The sequence below is a fragment of the Syngnathus scovelli genome, chromosome 18, assembly GCF_024217435.2.
Source record: "Syngnathus scovelli strain Florida chromosome 18, RoL_Ssco_1.2, whole genome shotgun sequence".
In the NCBI taxonomy this organism is placed as follows: Eukaryota; Metazoa; Chordata; class Actinopteri; order Syngnathiformes; family Syngnathidae; genus Syngnathus; species Syngnathus scovelli.
Window position 1 is genome coordinate 8,967,991 of NC_090864.1, and position 21,096 is coordinate 8,989,086.

A 21,096-nucleotide genomic window follows, 5' to 3' on the forward strand; every position below is an offset into this window, starting at 1 on the left:
CAGAAGCAGTGGAGATGGGAAAGAAAATAATTGATCATATCTGCTTCAATTTGGAATGAAATAAGGAAGACAATGTCGTGGTCCCTTAGTATGTGAAGCAACGAGATTTAAGGCCAAGTGTAGGCTAGATAATGAGCTCTCCTGCTAATTGGCCACTGTTAGCTGCCACGTATGGAAGCACAAAGGCTTCTCCACAATATATTGCCTGGGTTGCATTTTCTTTATAATCCTCATTTACCTGGAAAAGGCTTCCTGCAGACTGGACAACAGCTGCCCGGTTCCTCTACTTTGACTTGCCCCTGAGGGAGAAGAAGTTTATTAGGAGTCATTTTGTCCTTTCGTAAAAAAAGATAACAATTTTGCCGACGTGCAAAAGATGGAAGGTTGCTGAGGAGGAGAGATTTGAGCTAAAGAAAGCCTAGCTGTCCCGAGATGCTTGAGTCTGAGAATAGATGCTTGGAAAATGTCTGACAGCGAGCGATCAAGCTCAAGCCTGAATCTTTCGCATTACTCTATCAAACATGGACGCATCTAACTGTTCACCTCGAGGGCATTTCCTCCCACTCGCCAGCCTTCCCTCAGGGATGGCAGGAATCGACTCACTAAGAGGGTGGGAGTGACTTGAAGAGATTTATGCCGGCAGTCTGGATGCATGTTTGTAAAAGGCTTCCTGCTTACATTCTAGCCACATGTACCGCCGAGCCAGCAATAATTCATGAAATGACCTTTGTTTTACCACTCGGGAGACCTTTTTTGTGACGAGGGATTTGAGAACGCTGATAAAAAAATAAGTCGCAAACCTGTGTAAGTGGAATACTCAGTAGAAGCTCACCATGCGATCAACTCACCTTGAAAGTTTGACCTGTCAGCAGATTTTATTTTTACCCAGGCCTCCGCGTATAAAGATAATTGTCTCATCTGTTATGACTGGGATACATTTTTGATTTGCATCTGTCCCTAACAGCTATTTTTAGATTTGTTAATTTAATGTTAGAAAAACTCTTGTTTGTCAAGTATCAAACATTGTACCTGTCAAATGGAATACAAAAAATTGATATTTATGTGGAGATTTTTTTTTCTTTGCTCTGCCTGTACAGTGCACATACATAATTAACCACTTAGACGGATGTTCCCTGCAAGATGACCATTTAAGCGCCCATGTGTTTTATGACCCTTCCACGTAGAAACAGAAAAGTGGCTCTCAAATGGATCTGGAGTACCGGTCATTTCTTGCAGGGAGTCGGTAAAACCCAAAGTCCAAGCTGGATCTGTGGGTGGATCAGGAAATATTGATCCGGGTCAGCGAGTGACTTTTAGAAAACAGCCCTCGCATTTTTAAAGGAGCCGAGAAGATGCCCTTAAAAGCAAATGACACATTTGTGACCACCCGGGACTTTGTGTGAAGTGAACCACCCCAGGGTAGCGTTCAGCTGATGAACAGCCTCGGCGTGCAAGTCTGGGGAAAATATACTTGCTTTGCCAACAGCAAGAAAAAAAAAGTATATTTATGAGTAAGTATGGGACTGAGAAACTACTTAAAAATTAATGTTCTCATTTGCATTTCACCAGGTATGTGAATATTTTGCTCCAGTGTTTCTTCAAGCATTTTTGGAAAAGAACCAAGCACATCGTCAGTGTAGACAATCACTCAACTCTGTAATAAAGAGAAGGATTGAGATTAATGATTCATGGGCGGTTATTAAAAAAAAAAAAAAAATAGGGGTAAGAATTTCTTAGATGAAAAATATCATAACATTCAACATCACTTCAGTATTTTGTCTTACTATTGTTGGATCAATATCTCAGATGCGAGGAGGACATTGTACTGGACAAATTACTGTACGATTTATTTCACTGACATTTAACAGTCGTGGGTTGGTATTTGGTAACTGGGCCTTCACTGGAGATTGAACTTTATCTAACCGGATACCGCAATTGTCAAATATGAACGATAGAACTAATCAATCCTATTCAAAAGTCCAGGACTGTACCATCATCTGGAGCAGTTCATAATATGTATCAAAATGACAAAAGCGTAAAAAATGTAAATTGAACATCATTTTTTTGTAACTTGCGAAGGCTGTATTGACCAACCGCATTTTTCATGCAGTATATTAACGGATGGAGGCTAGCCAAATGTATTTTTCACATTACTGTTTATCCCAGAAGAAGCAAGGACAAGCAAATTTTCCAAGTCTTTATACTCGAGATGGAAATGTACAAAAATGAGAAATCAAATTACGTGGAAGGAAATGAAAGTAAGCTGCTGAGTCATGATGTATTTTGTGTTCAGCCTATTGTGCGTGTGTGCGTAGCCTGCGGGCCAGCTAACACAGTGAAAGATGAAGGTCTGTGTGGGTCATCAAACAACTACCATTATGACTTGTCCTCCAGGTACACCACAGTAAATAACCTTGCATAAAGCAGTATAGCTGTCCTCTCCGATGCGGATAAATGCACTAAAAGATACATTTTAAAAAAGGTAGGAACTTTTATGCTGTTCTCAACAGTGGGGGAGGAAAATAAATCAATCCAGACTACCTTGTCTGTGTGTTAGTTTATTCACACAGTCCAACCTGACTTATAATACTACTCCAACTAAGTCGTCACTTAATTTTTTTGTTTACTGTTGACCGACATTTAACAAACAAAAACCTTTCTTTTTCTGTCGCTGCGAATGTACGGCAAAATAAAAATGAACCCTGATATTAATGATAATTAAATAAATTAAATAAATAATTAAATAATTTTTGCCATAAAAGTAATTTTGGGTATCATAGGTTTCTACTCAACACAGCTGCTAGTATTATGCAGAATTTTTTTTTTATATCTTAGAGTGGCACGGTAATTCAGTTCTGTCCAGCGCTTACAAGCAGTCAATCTAATTCGGATCTAATTTGAACATAATCGAATAACAGGGCAGACGGTCGCTTGATTAAATGCCAGCGGGCGTGTCTCACCTCCTCACAATGAAGTTCGGGGCATCTGGGCTGGCACACTTTCTTCCCGTTCACGCAACGGCACGACAGGCAGTCCTCCTCCCATTCCGACCCGGCCTGGCTCACACACAAAAACAAATATGCACCATTGACATTTTTCCTCAAATTTCTGTCCCCGGTCACTGAATTTTTTATGAAGTGCGGCTGGCTCGGATGGCTCAAGATCAATGAATGACATTGCAACCGAGAAGAGCATTGTGAAAATTTGGAATGCTTGGCATTGTAATCATAACACGTAGTGTTATATAGTCCGCAAGGGCCGTGGCGTTTTTATTTGTTGGCAACCGCAATCACTGAGACTCCTTCGGTTCAGCAAAGGTGATTTCGCAGCTCACACTCGGCGGCTATTTGGCACGAGGCGGTTGATTAGAAAAGCCGTTGAGAGTCTTTAGAGGGACATTCGTCATTCCTTGCTGACAAGACAAGTGAGAGTGAACCGGGAGACGGCAAAGAAACAATCGAAAAATTGAGAGAGATATCAAGTAAAGGGGGATCTGACCCCTTGTCAGAGTATGATTAATTCTCATAATCCTATAATATCCCTTTCTTCATAAATTATTCCTGGCAGGCTTGCCCAGTTGCGGTCAGAGTGCCGGCTTTCTACAGCACAGCATGCATAATTAATGGTGCTATGGGCAGGAGAGGCATTGTGGTGTAATACGGCCTCCGGGGCACGTCACTCATCTTCTAAATCGGCCTTTTATGAGTAAATAACACAATGCGAGTGAATAATACGCCAAATGATGTAGTAGTTCAAAGATAATGAGGCAAGCACAATGGTCACATGTTAGGTGTGAAGCGACGCACCTCCTGCATGACACCCTGCTCGTCGTGACAGGGGCAGAGAGCAGGGATGACACACACGCCATGGGTGTTTCGGTAAAGCCCATCCTGACACACGCAGCCCGCTGAGGAGTGATTGCAGTTCACGGGAGTCGGGGAGTAGATGTCCTCGCAGCTCCGCTCGCACAGCGGAACGTCTTCTGACAAACTCCTCCTTCTTTTCCATCGTTCCCCGTCAGGGCAAGCTGCGGAAGGGGGAAGAGTCAGTGATGAAGAAGGATATTAGATATTAGATAAAAGCAGAAGATGATACGATGGGTTGTGGAAAAGGGAAATTGGAGTTGATAGATCGGTTAAGGCGAGTAAGGAGATCTAAAATGTGGACGTTTGGTAATTCATTTAAATGCCAGAAGGTCATCGTCTAAAAATAATTCGATAGTTTCTATTCTTACATACCGCAATCAGGGGCCATGCAAGGAGCAGTGCGGAGATCCGAGCCCTCACATGGGACTCCTCCATACTGGCTTGGTTTTAATACAGTTCTGCTGGAGCTTAGTTGTCCTGTGCCACAGGTCGCTGAGCATGGACTCCACTGGGACCAGTTGGACCACTCACAGTCCACTAGAGGATGGAAAAAAAGGAACAGATAATTTTTGTGTAAATAATATGCATATATTTTCCACATCTTTTATTTATTTATTTATTTATTTATTTATTTATTTATTTATTTATTTATTTATTTAAAAAATCTTCAGCCGGTCTATCTGTCCATGTTAAAACTCAACACCTTGAGCTGAACTACTACTCGTTTGTGTCATTGGTCAACGAATAAATTACAAGCAGGGTTGAGACACGTACATCCCCACTGTTGACATTTGCCACTTGAAAGAAATAAAACATTTTTATCCTCCCGGTGCTTTCATTGCAATAAACATGAGATCCTACAAAGCGTCTTAATCGCTTTCGGTATTAGAAGCCGAGGCAGGGCATCACTCACCGTCGCAGAGCTTGGAGGTGCAGTTAAACACTCCTCCTTGACACACACTGGGGACAATTAAATTCATTTAGATTCAAATTAGACTACACTTCATATTTTTCTAGCATAGTTGAGACGTAGTGATTGACTTCTGCAAATAATGTGTGTACCATTTGTTGCAGTGGTGCTGGAAAGATGTTCCAGGTGACACGACTTCTGTGCTCATATTCACGCTTTGGTAGGCAGACGGCAAAGAGAGTAGGGAACAGGGGCATTGTGCATGTGACACGCACGAGCCTCCGTGCAACACCTGGTGAAGACAAGACAAAGGAGAAAAATGGGCACAACTGGAAATCCTGATTTTGTACCAACCAGCAAGACCAACTTAAATTCCATTAAGAAGAAATATCCAAACCTGTCCAGGTGGGCAGGAGCACCCGGGTTTGCAAGGTCCTGCTAAACACTGAGTGTGTGGCCAGAGGTCTTCACAGGTAAACGGACAGGAACCTGAACATTCACTGAACACCTGACCATCCGGACACCCTGTAATATGCACCAGTTGTAATATTCCCTCACTCACCATCATGCTAAATTTCTTTTACCTGTTCTGCAGCTTTCACTGTTACAGACAGTGTGTTGCTCAAGAGGCCCAACACAAGCAGTCCCACCAGGTTCTGATTCCTGAAGGATTGTTTTGTTGCGCATTGATAAGCCGCCGCCACACGTGGCACTGCACTCACTCCAGCTTGACCATTCGCTCAACAAACATCCCACTGGATGGACGAAAAATAGAAATTCTCGAGTAGGTGATAATTGGTCAACACAAAAATATGTTTAAGACCTGGACATGGCCGCAAGTCACAGCTTTCCGTCTGCATGGTGTCAGAACAGGAAGGCCCGCCCTCAATGTTCTGGCACAGGCGCGTCCGTGTCCGCTGGCCACGCCCACATGAAGCCGAGCAGGTCGTCCATGAGGTCCAAGGCTCATACACAGGACAGGGAAGATCGGTACACACTAGAGTGCCGTTCTTACACACACTGTGAAGGTGAGTTGAGAGATGTCGGCGTGAACAACAATGACCTTTTGTGACCCCATTTGAATCAACTGCGTTCTACTCACCAGGTGTTGCAGTCCATGACAAGTTCTTCATTCGTCATGAACTCCAGTGTCCCGTTGCCTGATGGGATGCCACAGCGACATTCTGCCACAGGCACACATTGGCTGTCCTGCAGGAGCTGTCCCTCAGGGCAACGACAACCTGGGAGAGAAAGCGAATTTAGAAAGTAACGAGGCAATAATTCCATCTTGGACTGTGTTCGATAAAAGAAGGAAATGATCGGCGACAGTTTCGTTATTAGCATGCTGTAGGGGTGAGGGTTCCATGACAGTGATGTGAACAGATTGCTTTGAGGAAGAACTTATGGAAGTCATCGCGTACCTGAATGACAGCGTCCTTGGAGACACTGCACATGCTCCCATAAGTCGGTGCAGCTGCGAGGACACTGATTGGCACAGGCCTCTTGGTAGATCCGCCCCCTGTCTTCACAGTTTTCACCTTGGATAGAGAAGGAAATATTTAAAATACAGTATATGATTTTGAGTTAGAACACACTTTGGTCCACCTGGGCAAAGTCCCGTGTTGCAGCTCTGGCTTTGTGTCTGCTGGCTCCGACAGAGAGGTCCCGGTGGAGATGCCAGAGGATGGCGGTAGCGTTGTCTGACTCCACCACTGCACGGCTCTGCGCAAACTGTCCACGCGCTCCACGCACTCCACTGACAGAGATCTGAAACATCCAACACGTGAGCAGACTGCTCATCATCGATGGCACAGTTCCAAGATTTATACTATGTGGTTGATACATTAATTCTTGTCAAATCTTTTTCTTTCCACTCAGGGTTTAGTTGGATGGCTACAAATCCAAACGCTTTCCCATAATGAGCATATGTTCTCAAATCTCTCCAATTCATCATAATTTTGATTTTTTTTATCAACTCAACCTTAAAAGATTTATCATGATGTTGTCGTACCTCGGCAGACGCTATCATCCGGACACAGCCTGTCCTCAACTTGAGGGTGCGGACATTGATTTTTCTCCTCCTCTCCAGATACCGGAAACCCTGAGTCAAAGTCTAAACAGGCCCGGAAACGCCTCTGGATTGAAACCATTTTACTTCCGTTGACAGCATCTTCCAGGAGTGTGCTGCTGGGGTTCAGGGAGGAGTAAGGCATGCAGGGAGAACATGGCGTCCACTCGGACCATTCACTGAGAATGACTAGAAAAAAAAACAAGAGTATATAATGCAATGTAAAGATGTTTATTTTTATTCAAGCAAAAAAAAAAATCCTATTACCTTCACACTCTCTCATGTCACACTCCAACATCCCATTGTGACAAAGGCTGCAGAAAAACACAAAATTATTCATCGTAAACACAACAATATGATGCAGCATATAATCCAACACATTTTTCCTGTAATGCAAGCAAAAATGGATTGACCAAGTACTGCAGCCGATGGTGACTGTTGAGCCCTGAGGAACAGTGACTGGTGTAGGTGATGGTCCTGAAGGTTGGTCTTTTAAGTAGATGCAGCCACAATGTTCTGATGGTACACAGCTACCATTTTGCTGCAGCAACCCCTGCAAGGACAACAAATAACATTTGGAAAATATGTTTCATATTTGTGTTGATCATTCTTTTTGCAGCACTGAGGACTTCTGAAAAAAAAAAATCTGTGCCAGAATTGATTTATGCATTTTGTTGGTGACATTCAATGATTTATATCTTACATAAAAAGGTAAGTCGTAACTGTTAAAGTTATCACAGTTACTTGTGCTGTCATGTTTTAGAAGAGCTAGGACCAGCCTTCTGTTCCATATTTCATTACCTGCCCTCCTTACTGCTGTATGTACATATTGTCAATCCAACACAGAGCATTTGGCAATAAATCAAATTTGAAAGCTCACAAACTAAGCTAAATAACATGATGAAATTGTCATGGCAGCACACATCAAAGTGATATATTACCAACAGTATATAACGTGGCATATTTCACTTGTTAATGTTAGTTTGATGCTGGTGTGGTCCAGCTATTTTAGGGGGATAAGGACAGACCCCTGCGGGACTACAATTACCTATAAATTCCATAAAATGCAGTTTTGTATTAGATACGACTTAAGCCTGAGCACAAAAAAAAAGAATATGTGAGTTTTCTAGCAAATAACAGAGGGCCGGTAACAAAAAAAAAAGTGTGGCAGAACACTGTAAATATAAATATCTTATATCAGACCTGGGAAGCAGAACTAGCACCGAATATGATCAGTATTCATCAGTTGTGTAGTTCTGAGCTTTGCGAGATGGAGTTCAAAAGACTGCTTGAAATCCATTTTTTATGTTGTTTCTTTTTGCAGTGGTGTTAATAATAAAAATAAAGCATTGCACAGCAATTACCGGAGGACAATAGCAGCCTGGTGTGCACTCCCGGACTCCCGAACACAGGTCGGTACGTCCATAGAGCTCACAAAGCTTCTCACAGGGTTTGCCACATGGGGAATACACGAATGGTGCTTCACATTCTGAGAAAGGATGAAAAGAATACCAACATAAAAAACAGCAACATAAGAAGTTTTCCCACAACTAAGGTCACTGTGAATCAAAAAAAAATTCTCAATTCATCTAGAATAAGATTTGTGCAATATACACAAAAAGTACATTGAAGTCCTCACCATCACAGTGACTGAGGCTGCATGGTTTGCTCTGTGTTTCAACGGGAGTGCACTGCTGCCCCCTGGTGGCAGGGGTGACAGCTACACGGTAGCGCTGCTGCCTTTGAGACTCACATGAGCATTGCGACCAAACACTCCATGCTGACATGGGGCATTCTGCGAAGGGAAGCAAAAAAAAAAAAAAATTATGCAATACTATGGTTTACACTCCATCTTAAATTTCAACATAATTTCCGTCTATGCACCTGGACATGGTTGTTTGAAACATAGTTGGTTCTCCTCTTGGTTCATTAAATCCTCAATCTCTGCAGGACATGCGGCAGTCCCTCTCTTCCCGCAGACGCACTCCCTACGCCGCACCACAGTTCCCGCCCCACAACTACGGGAACATGGTGACCACGGCGACCAGGGGCAAAGGTCATCTGAAAATGGAAAGCAAGTGATTAAAAACTCTACATTCATCATTTGGGAGGACTACAGACCTAGACAGGGAGAAGTGTAACACTCTTGGCTTTGTCTCTCTGGACCATCACAGTGAGAGCCATTGTTACGAGGGGGCGGGTTGATGCAGGCGCGGGTTTGGACTTGTGTTCCTCGTCCACAGGTCACTGAGCAGTCAGACCACACTGACCACGGAGTCCATCCACCATCCACTGGAATTAACAAAGAAATAAATGATTGCTTTGTTGAGAAGATGCATCACTTAGTACACTAAATTGAACCAAACAGGCACAAGATAAACAGTCTCATGCAAATGGTACTTTGTATTATTAATGGAAATGCGACCCACCCGTGCAATCGATATCTTGGCAGAAATCTCCCTCTGGGGTGCACGTGCTGGAAGGTAAATTGCTGATGTTGAATGTTTTTGCTCCTAATCAACGCATTTACCATTATTTTGTTTCTTTTAATTGCAAACATACATCTTACCATTGTTTACACTCTCCCAAAAGCCAGGTGTCTCCCACATGTAGCTCTTGGTTGTCATGGAGACAAAGAGGAGGGCAGGGCCCGGGCTCACAGGGCTTATGATTGACTTCCTCAAATTGACAATCAGTTCCTTCGGTTTCGGAGATTAGAGATCTGAGACACAGTATTGTCAATGTTTTTTAACTGGATCCAAAAATAGCAGTAATAACTCAGCAAATGGCAATAACCGTATTTTCCGCACTATAAGGCGCACCGGATTATAAGGCGGACCTTCAATGAATGGCCCATTTTAAAACTTTGTCCATATATATAAGATATATACATTTGGCCCGTGGGCCGGACTTTGGACCCGCCTGCTATAGTGGCTCAATATTGGTCCATATATAAGGCGCACCTGATTATAAGGCACACTGTCGGCTTTTGAGAAAATGAGGTTTTTAGGTGCGCCTTATAGTGCAGAAAATACGGTAATGGCAAAACTGCTACTAAAAAAAAAAAAAAGTGAATCCTTGATATAGTGACTATTCCTGTAGTGTACCTGTATCTGGTTTTCTGCCCCTGCCCACAGGTAACACTGCACGATGCCCAATTGGACCAGGAGCTCCAAGTGCATGCGGCCTGGCAGCTGTGATTGGTGCAAAGCAACCGTCCATTGGTGCAGCTGCAGTTGTTGCAGTCGACCTGATGCCCGCTGCCAGCGGCCCAAATTTGGCCTTGCGAGTCTACGCAGTCACACTGCCACAGATGCACGCACGCTCCATCCTGCTGCAACTGTCCTGCAAGCACATACGAGAGGTCGAACCAATTGGTGGGAACAAGCCGCTATTAAGAGTGAAACTGCAATTGTAATTTTCCGAGTGCTCGATATGAGTACCTTTAGGGCAACGACATCCGGGTTGACATTCAGTGTTGGTTTGGCACTCGATGCCTTGCTGGAGGTCAGCGCAGCGCTGTGGACACTCGTTGGCACAAGACACAAACTCTTGTCCCGGCGGGCATCCTTGTTCATCTAAAAAAGACCAGAAGGTCAAGAGTTTTGCCAAAGTGCTCCGAGTATTTTCAATATGCATAATGTGTCCCACAGACAATTCAGAAGAAAAGAATGTACTGGAGGAATGCACATCATTTCTTAAAATAATGAGCTCAGATATGCAAGGTCTGTGTATGTATGAATGTTTTTGCAAATCTCACCGCAGGGTTTGGTGTTACATGGTTTGACCTGGTTTTTCTCTCCTCGGCACTTCTGTCCTCCGTTCTTGGGTGGAGGGCTGGAGCACGAGCGGGTACGTATGGAGCGGCCACCGCCGCAGAGCTTATCACAGCTGGACCACGGACTCCATCGAGACCAGCTTGCATCCACTGCAGACGTTAAAAAAACACAGATGCTGAGAATGCTGTTTTGTGAAATGCTTCATCTTTGGTCTATCTTTCCGAATAAAAAAGTTTTGGGTGTCCAGATGACTGCCTCACCTCTGCAAGGCCTGATGTTACAGAAGCGGCGCTCAATGTTCCCCCCTAGGATGTCGTCACACCAGAAGCCGTTGGGGCCGGGGCCGAGGAAGGTCCGGATCCTCTGTTGCTGGCCCACGCCGCATGAACGTGAACAGGAAGCCCACATCCCCCAATCTGTCCAGGTACAGTTCCTCTCCTCGCAATCGTCCCCAACGCAGAGCTCATCACCGTCTGAGTCTGTCAGAGAAGGAAAATAAAAAAAGGATCCACCATATAGCATTGTTAGTCCTGCAAAATATTTAATATATATTTACCAGGACACTGGGGGAGGTTGCAAGCTTTGTCTTGATGGGAGTCCCCGAAGCAAGGGGGTTTGATGCACTGACGATAACGAGACTTCATAGCTGGAGAGCGAGCGTCAGTGCAAGTTTTAGTGCATGGACTCCATGTTGACCAGTCAGTGAAACCAGCATCTTCATCTGTGGAATAAAAAAGTAGCGGTATGAGTCTGGGATGGATCGACCCTAACCATGTGAGATTTATTGTTCTGTTTACCTGGTAGGGTGGGTTCTTCTGTGGGACCAACAGCTGTCGAGAACACACACAAACATTTCAATGGAGAATTATCGTGTCTTTTTATTTTCACCCTTACCTGGGCAGTCAGGGGCTTGGCAGAAGGTGGTTTCAAGGTATGGCCCGATGCAAGTTTTTCCTCCATGAGCTGGAGCAGGTTGGGTGCAGCCTCTTGTGCGGGTCTTCAACCCAAGACCGCCGCAGGACAACGAGCATGAGCTCCAAGACCCCCAGGGTGACAGACCACCGTCAACTGGACAGTGCTCTAAGGAGCAGTTCCATCTGCCGTGCTCACAAATGCTACAAGAAGAGAAGTGATTTGACTCAGGACAACAACCCAAAATTGTCTAGTTACCATGAGCTGCAGTCGTGAATCAAAATCTCTCCAGGCTGGAGCTCCACTCCCTCAGAGATGTTATGAAGGAGCAGAGATGACACCGGGGTGATAGAAACCCTCTGCAGAGAAACTAGAAACTCCTCATCGACTAAACAAGGACACTCCTAAAACACAAAGATTAGAAAATGCATTTACTAGGCTAAATATTCAGGTGCATTGCAGGATAAAAAAGGCAACCCACATGCAGGCAGATGTTGTTGTGTTGAAAAGTGTGCAAGGGGCAGTGGCAGCCTTCCTCGCAGCCATCGCTGTAGCAGCCTTCCCTGCCGCTTATGTGGTCGCAGCTAAAAGGGCAGCCCTCCCCTCGCTCACATTCCCTGTACAGCCTGCCCGGGGGGCAGCCCACTTCTGCGTGACCACAAAAACACATCAAGTGTAAAATCAGATTACCTTTCCGAAATTACTGTTTAATCATTTTATATTTGTGTCTACTGACTTACCAAGGCAGACCTCTGTGTTGCAAGTCTTGCTCTGGCGGTTGACGCCACTGCAGGCCGACGAGCCGCAAGTCCGGAATCGAAACTGCTGGCCGCCGCCGCAACTGACTGAGCACACCGACCACTGAGACCAAGGTAACCAAGGTTCCACTGCGTCTAGAGGGAAGAATATTTTACACGGTGTATATGATCTTATAAATGTTTCTGTAGGAGGGAGAAAACTTAAAATCACCGCACGTTTGATTATTATATTTGCTCACTCGTATTCTATTCCATAAAAAAAAAAAAATCTGCTTTATATGCACAGACACGATTACCTGTGCACAGATGTGTGTTGCAGTCTCTCTGCTGTTCACCAATTCCCAGACAACCTCTCCCCCCGCCCTGAGGAGATGGATTATCACATTGGCGTCTCCTGGAGTGAACTCCTCCTCCGCAGGAAATTGAGCACGAAGACCAAGCTCCCCACTGGCCCCAGCCGCCGTCGACATAGCAGCCGGGGAGTGAGTGACAGTGAAAAACACCAGCTTGGCAGGAACTGAGGAGAGAATGAACTCAACCTGAATCATTTATTTGGCCAAATCGCTTTTGGAAAATTCTTGTAAACATGTTTATGTTGAGAAGCAGGAGACGTCAGGGGGACAAAATGTTGGAAATGGGTGGACATGAAAACTTTACAGACATGCTCACCACGAAACGAGAAAAACATCAATTCATGTAAAATGCTTCAAACCAATTTTTGCAGTCAGTGATGATTTCTTCTCCGTGACTTGCAAACTGCCACTCAGTCTCACCAGGTCTGAAATCTAATCAGTGGGGAGAAAAACAAGAACTTGCAGAACATTTCAAACGTGTTTTGGGAATTAAAAAAAAAAAGATCTTTAGCCAACCTGCAGCAGAACTGTTTTCGTATTTGCAGCGACATTCCTCCCTGGTTACACACATGCCGTCCTGCAGGACCATGTCACCAGGGCAACCGCAAGACTTGCTGCATCCTGGAGAGTCCAGGCACTCCGTGTCACCATGGAGATCAGAACAGGAGCGAGGACAGGGTTTGCCACAAGGCCATTCCTCTTGGCCTCCACCACATTCTGAAAAGGAAGTACAGACTGTTTGTAATATTACAGACTGGAATGTTCCTAAAAGTCAGCCAATTTCGAATAAATCCCCCTAGTCGATTTCAAATTAAAATCAAATGAGCAGTAGTTCCAACACGATTCAACAGCGTGCATGAAAGCATTTGCAAAATTGACCTGAGCACACAGTCGTGTTGTCATGGCAACCACGGCTCTGCGTCGCTTCTCCGAGGCAGGGCAGACCACCGAATCTTGCAGGGGGGTTGTTACACTCTCTGGTGCGATTGGATGACCCAGCACACCCGTCGCAGTCTGACCAAGCCGACCAGGAACTCCAAGAACCATGCACTATATAGTGATGAATTGAAAATAAAAATTAGCAGACATGATGTTCTGCCCTAACAAAATAAAAATCAAATCCTGCCTGGACAGAAAGTGATGACAGGACAAGGCTGTCTCTGGATTTGAGCTCCAACGCCATTATGTATTTCCAGTTCTCCAGAACAGGGTTGCCCGTTAGCTTTGGGTTCAGGACAGCTGCAGCTTCTGTAACGGGATACCGACTCTGCCCCACAGGTCCTAGAACATGGAGTCCACATGGACCACTCACACCAGCCACCTGATACTGGAAACACAGAGAAGAGGTGATGAATCCAGAGCTAGCTAACACATAAGTATTGGGACAGCTGGTGATTTTCGTCCCACTCACCTGGGCACGGGTTTTGGGAGCAGTTAAGCTTTCCTCCCTCGCAGGTGCTGAAAAAAATGAAATTAAATGAATTAATCATGCTTTTGTTCATTACTGCATATGTGTGAATCCTGCCAACCAGTTATTGCAGCCATCAGGAGCCAATGTCACGTCTCCAGGTTCTAGCCGGCGGCCAGTTGTAAGATCGAGGCAGGGGCATTCTTCGTTCTCTAAGCAGACCTTTCCATTAGCTGATAAAACCTTTCCTTCTGTACAATAGCAGCCTGGCTCACAAAGCCACTCGCAATGCTGCGTAACAGAAAAAAATACATCTTTATAATTATTATGGATAACAATAAGATATGTTGACTTGAAGCCAGAGGTTTGGTTACATACTGCCAGGTCATCACAGGAGCGGGGACAGGATGGTCCACAACTACTGAATGCTGTGCCCGGGACCTTGGAGCATGGTGCCACTAAAATCACACCATGTTAGTTAAAGTGGTCGTGATTGCTTCATGAAGCAAATTTGAAGCTTCATTCTAAAAATAGTGCCTACCTGGGCAGTGTGCAGTGTTACAGGCCTTGACCTGAGTTCCGAGACCCTCGCAGTAATTTCCTTCTCCTTCAGGGGTCGGACTGTCACAATCTCTCCTTCGGCTCTGAACACCCCCGCCACATGACTTGGTACATTGTGTCCAATTACTCCAAGGACCCCAACCACCATCACCTTGGAGGAGTCAACGATGACACTTTTTGAAAGTTGAATCTTAAACATGTAAACTGTATTTTCACTTAAGAGGGAATTATTACTAACTCACGGTCACATGGGGTGGTGACACAGACTTTGTCCTCTCGGTTAGGCCCCGGACACGACGGGCCATCGGCGGAGCGCTGAAGGCTGGAACAGAACCGATATCGGGACTGTAGACCTGCCCCACATGACACTGAACAGTGACCCCAAGGAGTCCACGGTGACCACTGGCCATCAGCTACAGAGTGTAAATGCAAAAAATAAAAATAGATTAAATAAGGAAGAATGTGCCACGAATAAAAAAAAAAATTTTTTACCTGTGCACCTGGCTTGAGAACAGTTTACAAGTCTCCCTACTTCACATGTACTGAAATACGAGGACACGCATTGAAGTCAGAAACGTATGCAGATAAGATGGAAATAAATCCGAACACATTGCATCTACTTACCAGTTTTTGCAGTCAATATAAATAATGTCTCCTGGTTTGTACTGCTCTCCATCAACGTCACAGCGACAATCAGACTCCTGGGTGCATTCGCCATCCTGGGGACCGACAATCAAATGTATTTACAATGTTTAGGCACTTTTTTTTTTTGTATTGTTGAAGAGCCATGGCTCTGACCTGTAGGAAAGTTCCAGTAGGACACTGGCAACCTGGCGTGCAGTTCCGACTGAGGTCCATCGTAAGATCTGAACATGACACTGCTCCTCTCACACACTGCTTCCATTCTTGCCCTGGTGGACACACTCTGCTATCACCTGAAATGGGAATGAGTAATGAATACCTTAGCAAAATTGAAGAAAATAATATCACACTTTTAACTGAGCTTCCAAATGACAAATATCAGAATTGTAATTGCAAATGTGTCGTACCACAAGGCTGCAGATTACAGGCACTGAATTGTTGTGCTGTGCCATGGACTCTGATAGGCCCACTAGTTCTGCTCCTGTAACCTCCTCCACAAGTCACTGAGCACTCCGACCACTCACTCCATGGTTCTCTTACACCTAGTGCACATCACATCTTAACTTCCACATACTTATGAACAAAACAGCATTTGCAAAACATTACAAGCAAATCTGCCCTCACCAAAACATGGCTCAATGCTGCACGTGTCGACCCCAACTCTATCGCCTTCGCAAGGTCGACCTCCGAACGCTGGCGGTGGATTGGTTCCTGAACGGTACCGCCTTCTCACACCGACATCGCATGTCCGACTACAGGTGCTCCATTGAGTCCAGCTGCTCCAACCGCAGTCCACTAAAAGGCGCAGGGTCATTCAAGACAATGAACCCTAACCCTAACCCTCACCCTAAACTCACTCACCAGGACATGAAGTATTTCCGCAAGACATCTCTCCATTTATGCATGTACTGTTGAAGACGTAAAATCCACACCAATCAAGTTAAAATATTTTCATATTTAGCAGCAACAAGACTTTGACGAATACCAGTTATTGCATGCATCTACTGGAAGAGTTGCCCCAGCTGGATATTGCTTCCCCTGGTGGTAACACGGGCATTGGGACAAAGGTACACAGCTGCCGTTGAGCAAGTACAAGCCCAGTGCGCAGTAGCAGCCGTCGTAGCAGGCGGTGGCGCACTGCACTTCGGTGGAGGTCATGTCCATGCAGACCCGAGGACATGCACCTCCATGAGCCTCACATTCAGCCGCTGTCATGTACGTCATACCTTCTGGGCAAGCACCTGTGGGAAAAATATATATTGTTAAAAAGAGCAAATATGGGCTACGGGAACTAACAAATTACCTGAGCAGGGATGAGCATTACAGTCGGCTGTCTGAACGTGTGGGCCGGCACAACTTCTTCCCCCGTGTTGCGGTGAAGGTGAAGTGCAGAATCGCTCCCGTGTTTGGACACCGGAATTACACTCAGATGAGCAGAGCGACCACGCAGACCACACAGACCAACCACCATCCACTAGAATAACAACACCAGGACCTTTTAATCTTCTCTCGTGAGAAATAAAGATGGATGCCGCTCATACCTGCACAGTGGATGATGTTACACGGCTCTTGCTCCGCGTTGTCGCCATCGCAGACGGAGCGAGCGTGGGTGTAGTTGCAGTTTCGGAATCGTTGTCTGATTCCCACATCGTTTACGTGATGGAAACATGTCTTGCTGCATTCGGACCAGCTGGTCCATTTGCTCCAAATTCCATCTGGTTCTTCTGAGTTAAAAATAAACATATGTCAAATTAGTGAGATGCATCTGATCATGTTGTGATTATTTTTATTTATATATATATATTAAATCATGTTATGAATGTGTACCAGTGTCGCAGGGGATGGAGCACCGTTGGACTTCAGAGGAATCTCCTGGGCAGAGATACCCACTGAGTGATCCTGTCTGATTCACCGGAGACCTAACACAACATGTTCTAATTCTCAATTTGAAGACATACAAATGCAACTAAAAGTCAAAAAGTCTGTTCACCTGTAGCGTTGCTGGAGCCCGAGCCCACAGGTGACATCACAGGGTGACCATGACGACCAGGCTGACCAATGACAGGTTGTTGCGCAACTGGATGAGTTACAGGTCACATGTCCATCCTGACATGTACTTTTGGAGACAAATATACATGTATGTGAAATTAATTAGTATTCAAAATGAAATCAAAACAAAACTGCACTTTTCAGACTGCCAGATATATGTGAGGTAATTAGTGATACAAAAAAAGCCTTCAGCTATGAAGACCAAGAATAGATCCAACAAAGTGGAAGATAAAAACAAGAAATAAATCTCACCATGTAGTACAATGGTCCCTGCTGATTATCTGTCCTGGCTTCAGTTTTTGGCCGTTCCAGTGACAGAAACATTGGCTTGCTGTCACACACTGGCCTCCCTGTAGGTACATTCCACTGGGACATCGGCAGCCTGGGGGAGGGGGGGTTGAGTCAGTATTTTGACTTTCCTAATCAGAAAGCCAATATAACTTAGACTGACCTGGTTTACATTCTTCAGTGCAGTTGTTGGTGAAGCTGAGATGCGAGCATGTTGGAGGGCAAGGCTCGACTCTCCCGGTGAGGCAGTCTGTCTCGGACACAAGCACCATACCGTTGACGCAACCTGTCTGTGTTCCCGTGTCTTTGGTGCAGGGTTGGCTGTTGCAGCTCTGACTCTGCTGGCTCATGCCTTCGCAATCCCTCCCGTCATTTTTCGGGGCAGGTGCAGAACAGGTTCTCTTCCTTTGCTGGACACCCCCTCCACACTGAACATCGCAATCGGACCACTCTGTCCACTCCGACCAATGACCGTCAACTACAAAAGGTGAAAACAAACCAGTGATTTTTGAATTTGGCCTTTGACCTCAGGCACTGTAAGAAACCTGGGCATGGTCGTTGGAAGCAGGGACGGCTGTCGAATTGTCCCCCAGTGCAGGATCCTCCAGGTAGCGCTTCCCTTACAATGTCTCTCTGCCGAAACAATGATCCCAGACCGCAAGACACGCTGCACAGACTCCATGAGGTCCACTGGGACATGATGCAGTCAACTGGAGGATGAAAACATCTTGTGAAGACATGAAAGTGATGTCACTTCTTATTTATCAATTCAATTTTTCATACCGCAGTCTTTTTCATCGGAACCGTCCACACAGTCCTTCTGCAGATCACATTTGCGGTCCAGGTGAACACATTCACCGCTTTTACAGGAGAACTGCTTTGGAGAGCAGGGGGTGGGCACTAGGGGGCGCTGCGTAGTCACTGGACTCACTAAGGAACCTAGAGTTAAAAAAATGCAATTTATTAACCTTTCTTATGAAAATGTATTTGGTAACATTTTTCCGTTGATTATTTATACGCACCACAACGCTCTTCGTCTGACCCGTCCAAACAGTCCCGCCTGCCGTCACACACCTGAGCCGAGTCGACACAGCCAAACGATCGGCACGCAAACTGGCCTTCCACACAACCCACTCTGGTTGTAGTGATCCACTGAGCTGTAAAACAGAGTCTCTGTCTGTTCAGTCAAATGAGCATTGAATCATAGATGCAGAACTAGCAACATTGTTTGGTGTCTCTCACGCTTTGTAGTTTGTAAGCCAGGACCTCCAGGCTGGTGCGATGTTGAGAGGTGCAGTCCAGGCTGGCCGGTAGTCACTTCTAATTGGAAAAAATCTGTACTGTTTTATTCATGTGAATCTTTATTTTATCACGAAAGATCTGGTGAGAAGTGTTTTTTAAGAGCATCTTGGTAGATGAATAATTAACAACAATCATCTGTGCGGTCGGTACACTCAGGGTGCTCCTACAAACGCATTTGCTTTGGGAATTTTGTTTCTCTAATCAAACAGAAAATACATGGAGGAACTAAATAAAATACCAATGTGTGTAGTGGTGGCTTTCCAAAGTCCAGGCTGTCCCGTGACTCCAGCTGTCGCCACACCGGGCAGACCACCTCGTGGTTTGGTGGTTTGAAGACCTGGTGCACCTGTTGTCCTGTCACCTTGGAAGCCTGGTCCACCAGTGGGACTAGTCTTGTTTTGTAAACCTGGAGAGCCTGTGTAGATATGAACATGAATGCCAAATATAAAATGAGTCGTGTATAATGGAGTATCCAGAAGGTCTCACCGCAATTCATCTCATCTGTGTGATCCTTGCAGTCCAGCCGTCCGTCACAAACCACAGCAACAGGAACACATTGTTCACTCTGCCGGCACGCAAACTGGCCTGGTTGACAGCCTTTCCCACCATCAGAAGGAGGTGTGACACTCCCGGGAGTCACCAGCTCATCTGCGTTACATGTCAAGAAAAGCATCACACTTTGTGACAGCTCAATTTAATATCCAATTTAGCACGGAGAAGAAGAAAATAAGTGAAGGACTGGCAGTCATCACCTCCTCTGCAACCAAGGATCTCAGCACGGAGGTTGAACGTGTGCCTGAACTCCACAGGGATGATGCGAAGGTAGCGGGCTCGGACAAGTCTACTGAGCCAGCGGGTCACGGGAGTCCGGCCCACCATCCGTACCTCAAACACCTACACCGCATCAAGATAAGGTCTTTTTATAAATGCCACAATATCATCATGCTAACCAAATACGTTCAATACCTTAGCAGGACTTCCAGGCTTGCCATCTTGTGTATAGTTGGTGAAGAGGCTTTCGTGCAGAGCAAAGGCGAGTCTGTATTTTGTGAGGTAACCCCACATGCGTTCGCTGCCTTGGGTCACAACCCCTGAAACCCACGTGGGTTCCAGGAAATCCACCTGGAAATACGGTTGGAGGTCTGTCGGCAAAGGACTCCATCCAGGCTCCATAACTTGACTGCAAAGATCATAACCAAATACTTCAGTGTATCTTTTTAATGACACGGTGATGTAACAAGCCAGATTATCACTCACACATTGGGAACGATATTCAGCCGACCAGCGTCAGCCGGGTTGTTTTCACGAGAGGACGATGAGGTCAGTTGACCATAACGAATGCTTCCATCCTCCAGTCCGAGTGCAGATGAGCATATGCCTACAAAGATATGATATACTGAAGACACCATGCACTAAAACAAAACTAAGTTGCAAAACTTACCACGATATCCAGGGCCACCATCCTGCAAATATAACAAAAGGCATATAAAGTTCATATTGATGAATTCAAACTTAGATATACCTTTTAAAATAAACTACTCACTGTTGTTGGTAATGCAGGTCTAGTCACTGGGATCTTGGAAGGAGTCCTGATAGGGGCGGCGGTGGGTGTATATGGCCTGAAGATATTCATGCATGTATAAATACGATTTAAAGATGTAAAGAAAGAGTTTTAATTGCAAAATTTGTTGCAATTTATTGTCCTCACCTGTCAGACTGAGTGGTGATGTTCTCATGCGGATGACATTCAGTTTCATCATCTCCTCTGGGACAGTGGGGAATCCCATCGCAACGTTTTCCTGTGTCGATACAGCCCCCTGGTGGGAGGCACAAGTACTGACCACTAGGGCAGCTGCGAGGAGTTGGGACTGTTGTGCCTGGAATAATAACATCAGTGTGCAGACTTGGTAAAGAACTGATACTGTTAGTGAATGCATTGCATGTAATTAGACTGGAGATAAAAATCTCACCACAGAACATCTCATCTGATCCGTCCCCACAATCATCGACCCCATCGCAGATAACTCCCGACGGGCCGGCTGGCACACAGCGTCCATTTTTACACTGGAGTTCCTTTTGTTTGCAACCACCCGCTGGTGAGACGGTTGAAGTTGGTGTGGGTAAGGTTGAGAAATGATAACCTGAATCAAAATAAGAACAAAATAATCAATTTAATAGAAAACATGTATCATATATGCTA

General features: G+C 45.2%; 1 protein-coding gene and 1 long non-coding RNA gene across 4 annotated transcripts in view; one reads left to right on the forward strand and one right to left on the reverse strand.

The window, feature by feature from the left end:
• Positions 1-21,096, reverse strand: part of sspo (SCO-spondin) — a 38,819-nt gene that overhangs the window by 3,493 nt on the left and 14,230 nt on the right. For both annotated transcript variants that reach the window (XM_068648799.1, XM_049749603.2), the window contains 67 exons: positions 20,867-21,037; positions 20,605-20,773; positions 20,440-20,515; positions 20,338-20,359; positions 20,154-20,274; positions 19,863-20,076; positions 19,649-19,790; positions 19,383-19,544; positions 19,135-19,311; positions 18,837-18,914; positions 18,617-18,751; positions 18,378-18,533; positions 18,140-18,304; positions 17,758-18,072; positions 17,559-17,688; positions 17,248-17,373; positions 17,085-17,176; positions 16,799-16,981; positions 16,561-16,731; positions 16,243-16,498; positions 16,119-16,165; positions 15,882-16,052; positions 15,665-15,799; positions 15,414-15,550; positions 15,240-15,334; positions 15,108-15,157; positions 14,858-15,028; positions 14,596-14,766; positions 14,433-14,512; positions 14,176-14,345; positions 14,058-14,104; positions 13,773-13,973; positions 13,526-13,696; positions 13,163-13,363; positions 13,006-13,078; positions 12,590-12,810; positions 12,276-12,428; positions 12,017-12,183; positions 11,794-11,939; positions 11,518-11,738; positions 11,421-11,453; positions 11,180-11,344; positions 10,884-11,102; positions 10,605-10,772; positions 10,288-10,422; positions 9,952-10,189; positions 9,414-9,566; positions 9,274-9,320; positions 8,966-9,136; positions 8,729-8,905; positions 8,484-8,639; positions 8,209-8,333; positions 7,258-7,397; positions 7,112-7,158; positions 6,788-7,033; positions 6,382-6,543; positions 6,198-6,314; positions 5,879-6,017; positions 5,600-5,796; positions 5,361-5,531; positions 5,174-5,301; positions 4,929-5,068; positions 4,780-4,826; positions 4,239-4,403; positions 3,807-4,027; positions 2,961-3,056; positions 239-299 (listed from right to left, as the gene is read on the reverse strand). In XM_068648799.1, the coding sequence (XP_068504900.1) occupies positions 239-299; positions 2,961-3,056; positions 3,807-4,027; positions 4,239-4,403; positions 4,780-4,826; positions 4,929-5,068; positions 5,174-5,301; positions 5,361-5,531; positions 5,600-5,796; positions 5,879-6,017; positions 6,198-6,314; positions 6,382-6,543; positions 6,788-7,033; positions 7,112-7,158; positions 7,258-7,397; positions 8,209-8,333; positions 8,484-8,639; positions 8,729-8,905; positions 8,966-9,136; positions 9,274-9,320; positions 9,414-9,566; positions 9,952-10,189; positions 10,288-10,422; positions 10,605-10,772; positions 10,884-11,102; positions 11,180-11,344; positions 11,421-11,453; positions 11,518-11,738; positions 11,794-11,939; positions 12,017-12,183; positions 12,276-12,428; positions 12,590-12,810; positions 13,006-13,078; positions 13,163-13,363; positions 13,526-13,696; positions 13,773-13,973; positions 14,058-14,104; positions 14,176-14,345; positions 14,433-14,512; positions 14,596-14,766; positions 14,858-15,028; positions 15,108-15,157; positions 15,240-15,334; positions 15,414-15,550; positions 15,665-15,799; positions 15,882-16,052; positions 16,119-16,165; positions 16,243-16,498; positions 16,561-16,731; positions 16,799-16,981; positions 17,085-17,176; positions 17,248-17,373; positions 17,559-17,688; positions 17,758-18,072; positions 18,140-18,304; positions 18,378-18,533; positions 18,617-18,751; positions 18,837-18,914; positions 19,135-19,311; positions 19,383-19,544; positions 19,649-19,790; positions 19,863-20,076; positions 20,154-20,274; positions 20,338-20,359; positions 20,440-20,515; positions 20,605-20,773; positions 20,867-21,037 (9,753 nt within the window). The remainder of the gene's footprint in view (positions 1-238; positions 300-2,960; positions 3,057-3,806; positions 4,028-4,238; positions 4,404-4,779; positions 4,827-4,928; positions 5,069-5,173; positions 5,302-5,360; positions 5,532-5,599; positions 5,797-5,878; positions 6,018-6,197; positions 6,315-6,381; positions 6,544-6,787; positions 7,034-7,111; positions 7,159-7,257; positions 7,398-8,208; positions 8,334-8,483; positions 8,640-8,728; positions 8,906-8,965; positions 9,137-9,273; positions 9,321-9,413; positions 9,567-9,951; positions 10,190-10,287; positions 10,423-10,604; positions 10,773-10,883; positions 11,103-11,179; positions 11,345-11,420; positions 11,454-11,517; positions 11,739-11,793; positions 11,940-12,016; positions 12,184-12,275; positions 12,429-12,589; positions 12,811-13,005; positions 13,079-13,162; positions 13,364-13,525; positions 13,697-13,772; positions 13,974-14,057; positions 14,105-14,175; positions 14,346-14,432; positions 14,513-14,595; positions 14,767-14,857; positions 15,029-15,107; positions 15,158-15,239; positions 15,335-15,413; positions 15,551-15,664; positions 15,800-15,881; positions 16,053-16,118; positions 16,166-16,242; positions 16,499-16,560; positions 16,732-16,798; positions 16,982-17,084; positions 17,177-17,247; positions 17,374-17,558; positions 17,689-17,757; positions 18,073-18,139; positions 18,305-18,377; positions 18,534-18,616; positions 18,752-18,836; positions 18,915-19,134; positions 19,312-19,382; positions 19,545-19,648; positions 19,791-19,862; positions 20,077-20,153; positions 20,275-20,337; positions 20,360-20,439; positions 20,516-20,604; positions 20,774-20,866; positions 21,038-21,096) is intronic.
• LOC125986157 (uncharacterized) lies at positions 12,285-14,803 on the forward strand. 2 transcript variants are annotated; one of them, XR_007487552.1, is made up of 3 exons: positions 12,285-12,407; positions 12,580-13,992; positions 14,668-14,803. It is a non-coding gene; the product is annotated as an uncharacterized lncRNA (long non-coding RNA). The 2 variants fall into 2 exon arrangements; XR_007487551.1 differs by having other exon boundaries at positions 12,600-13,992.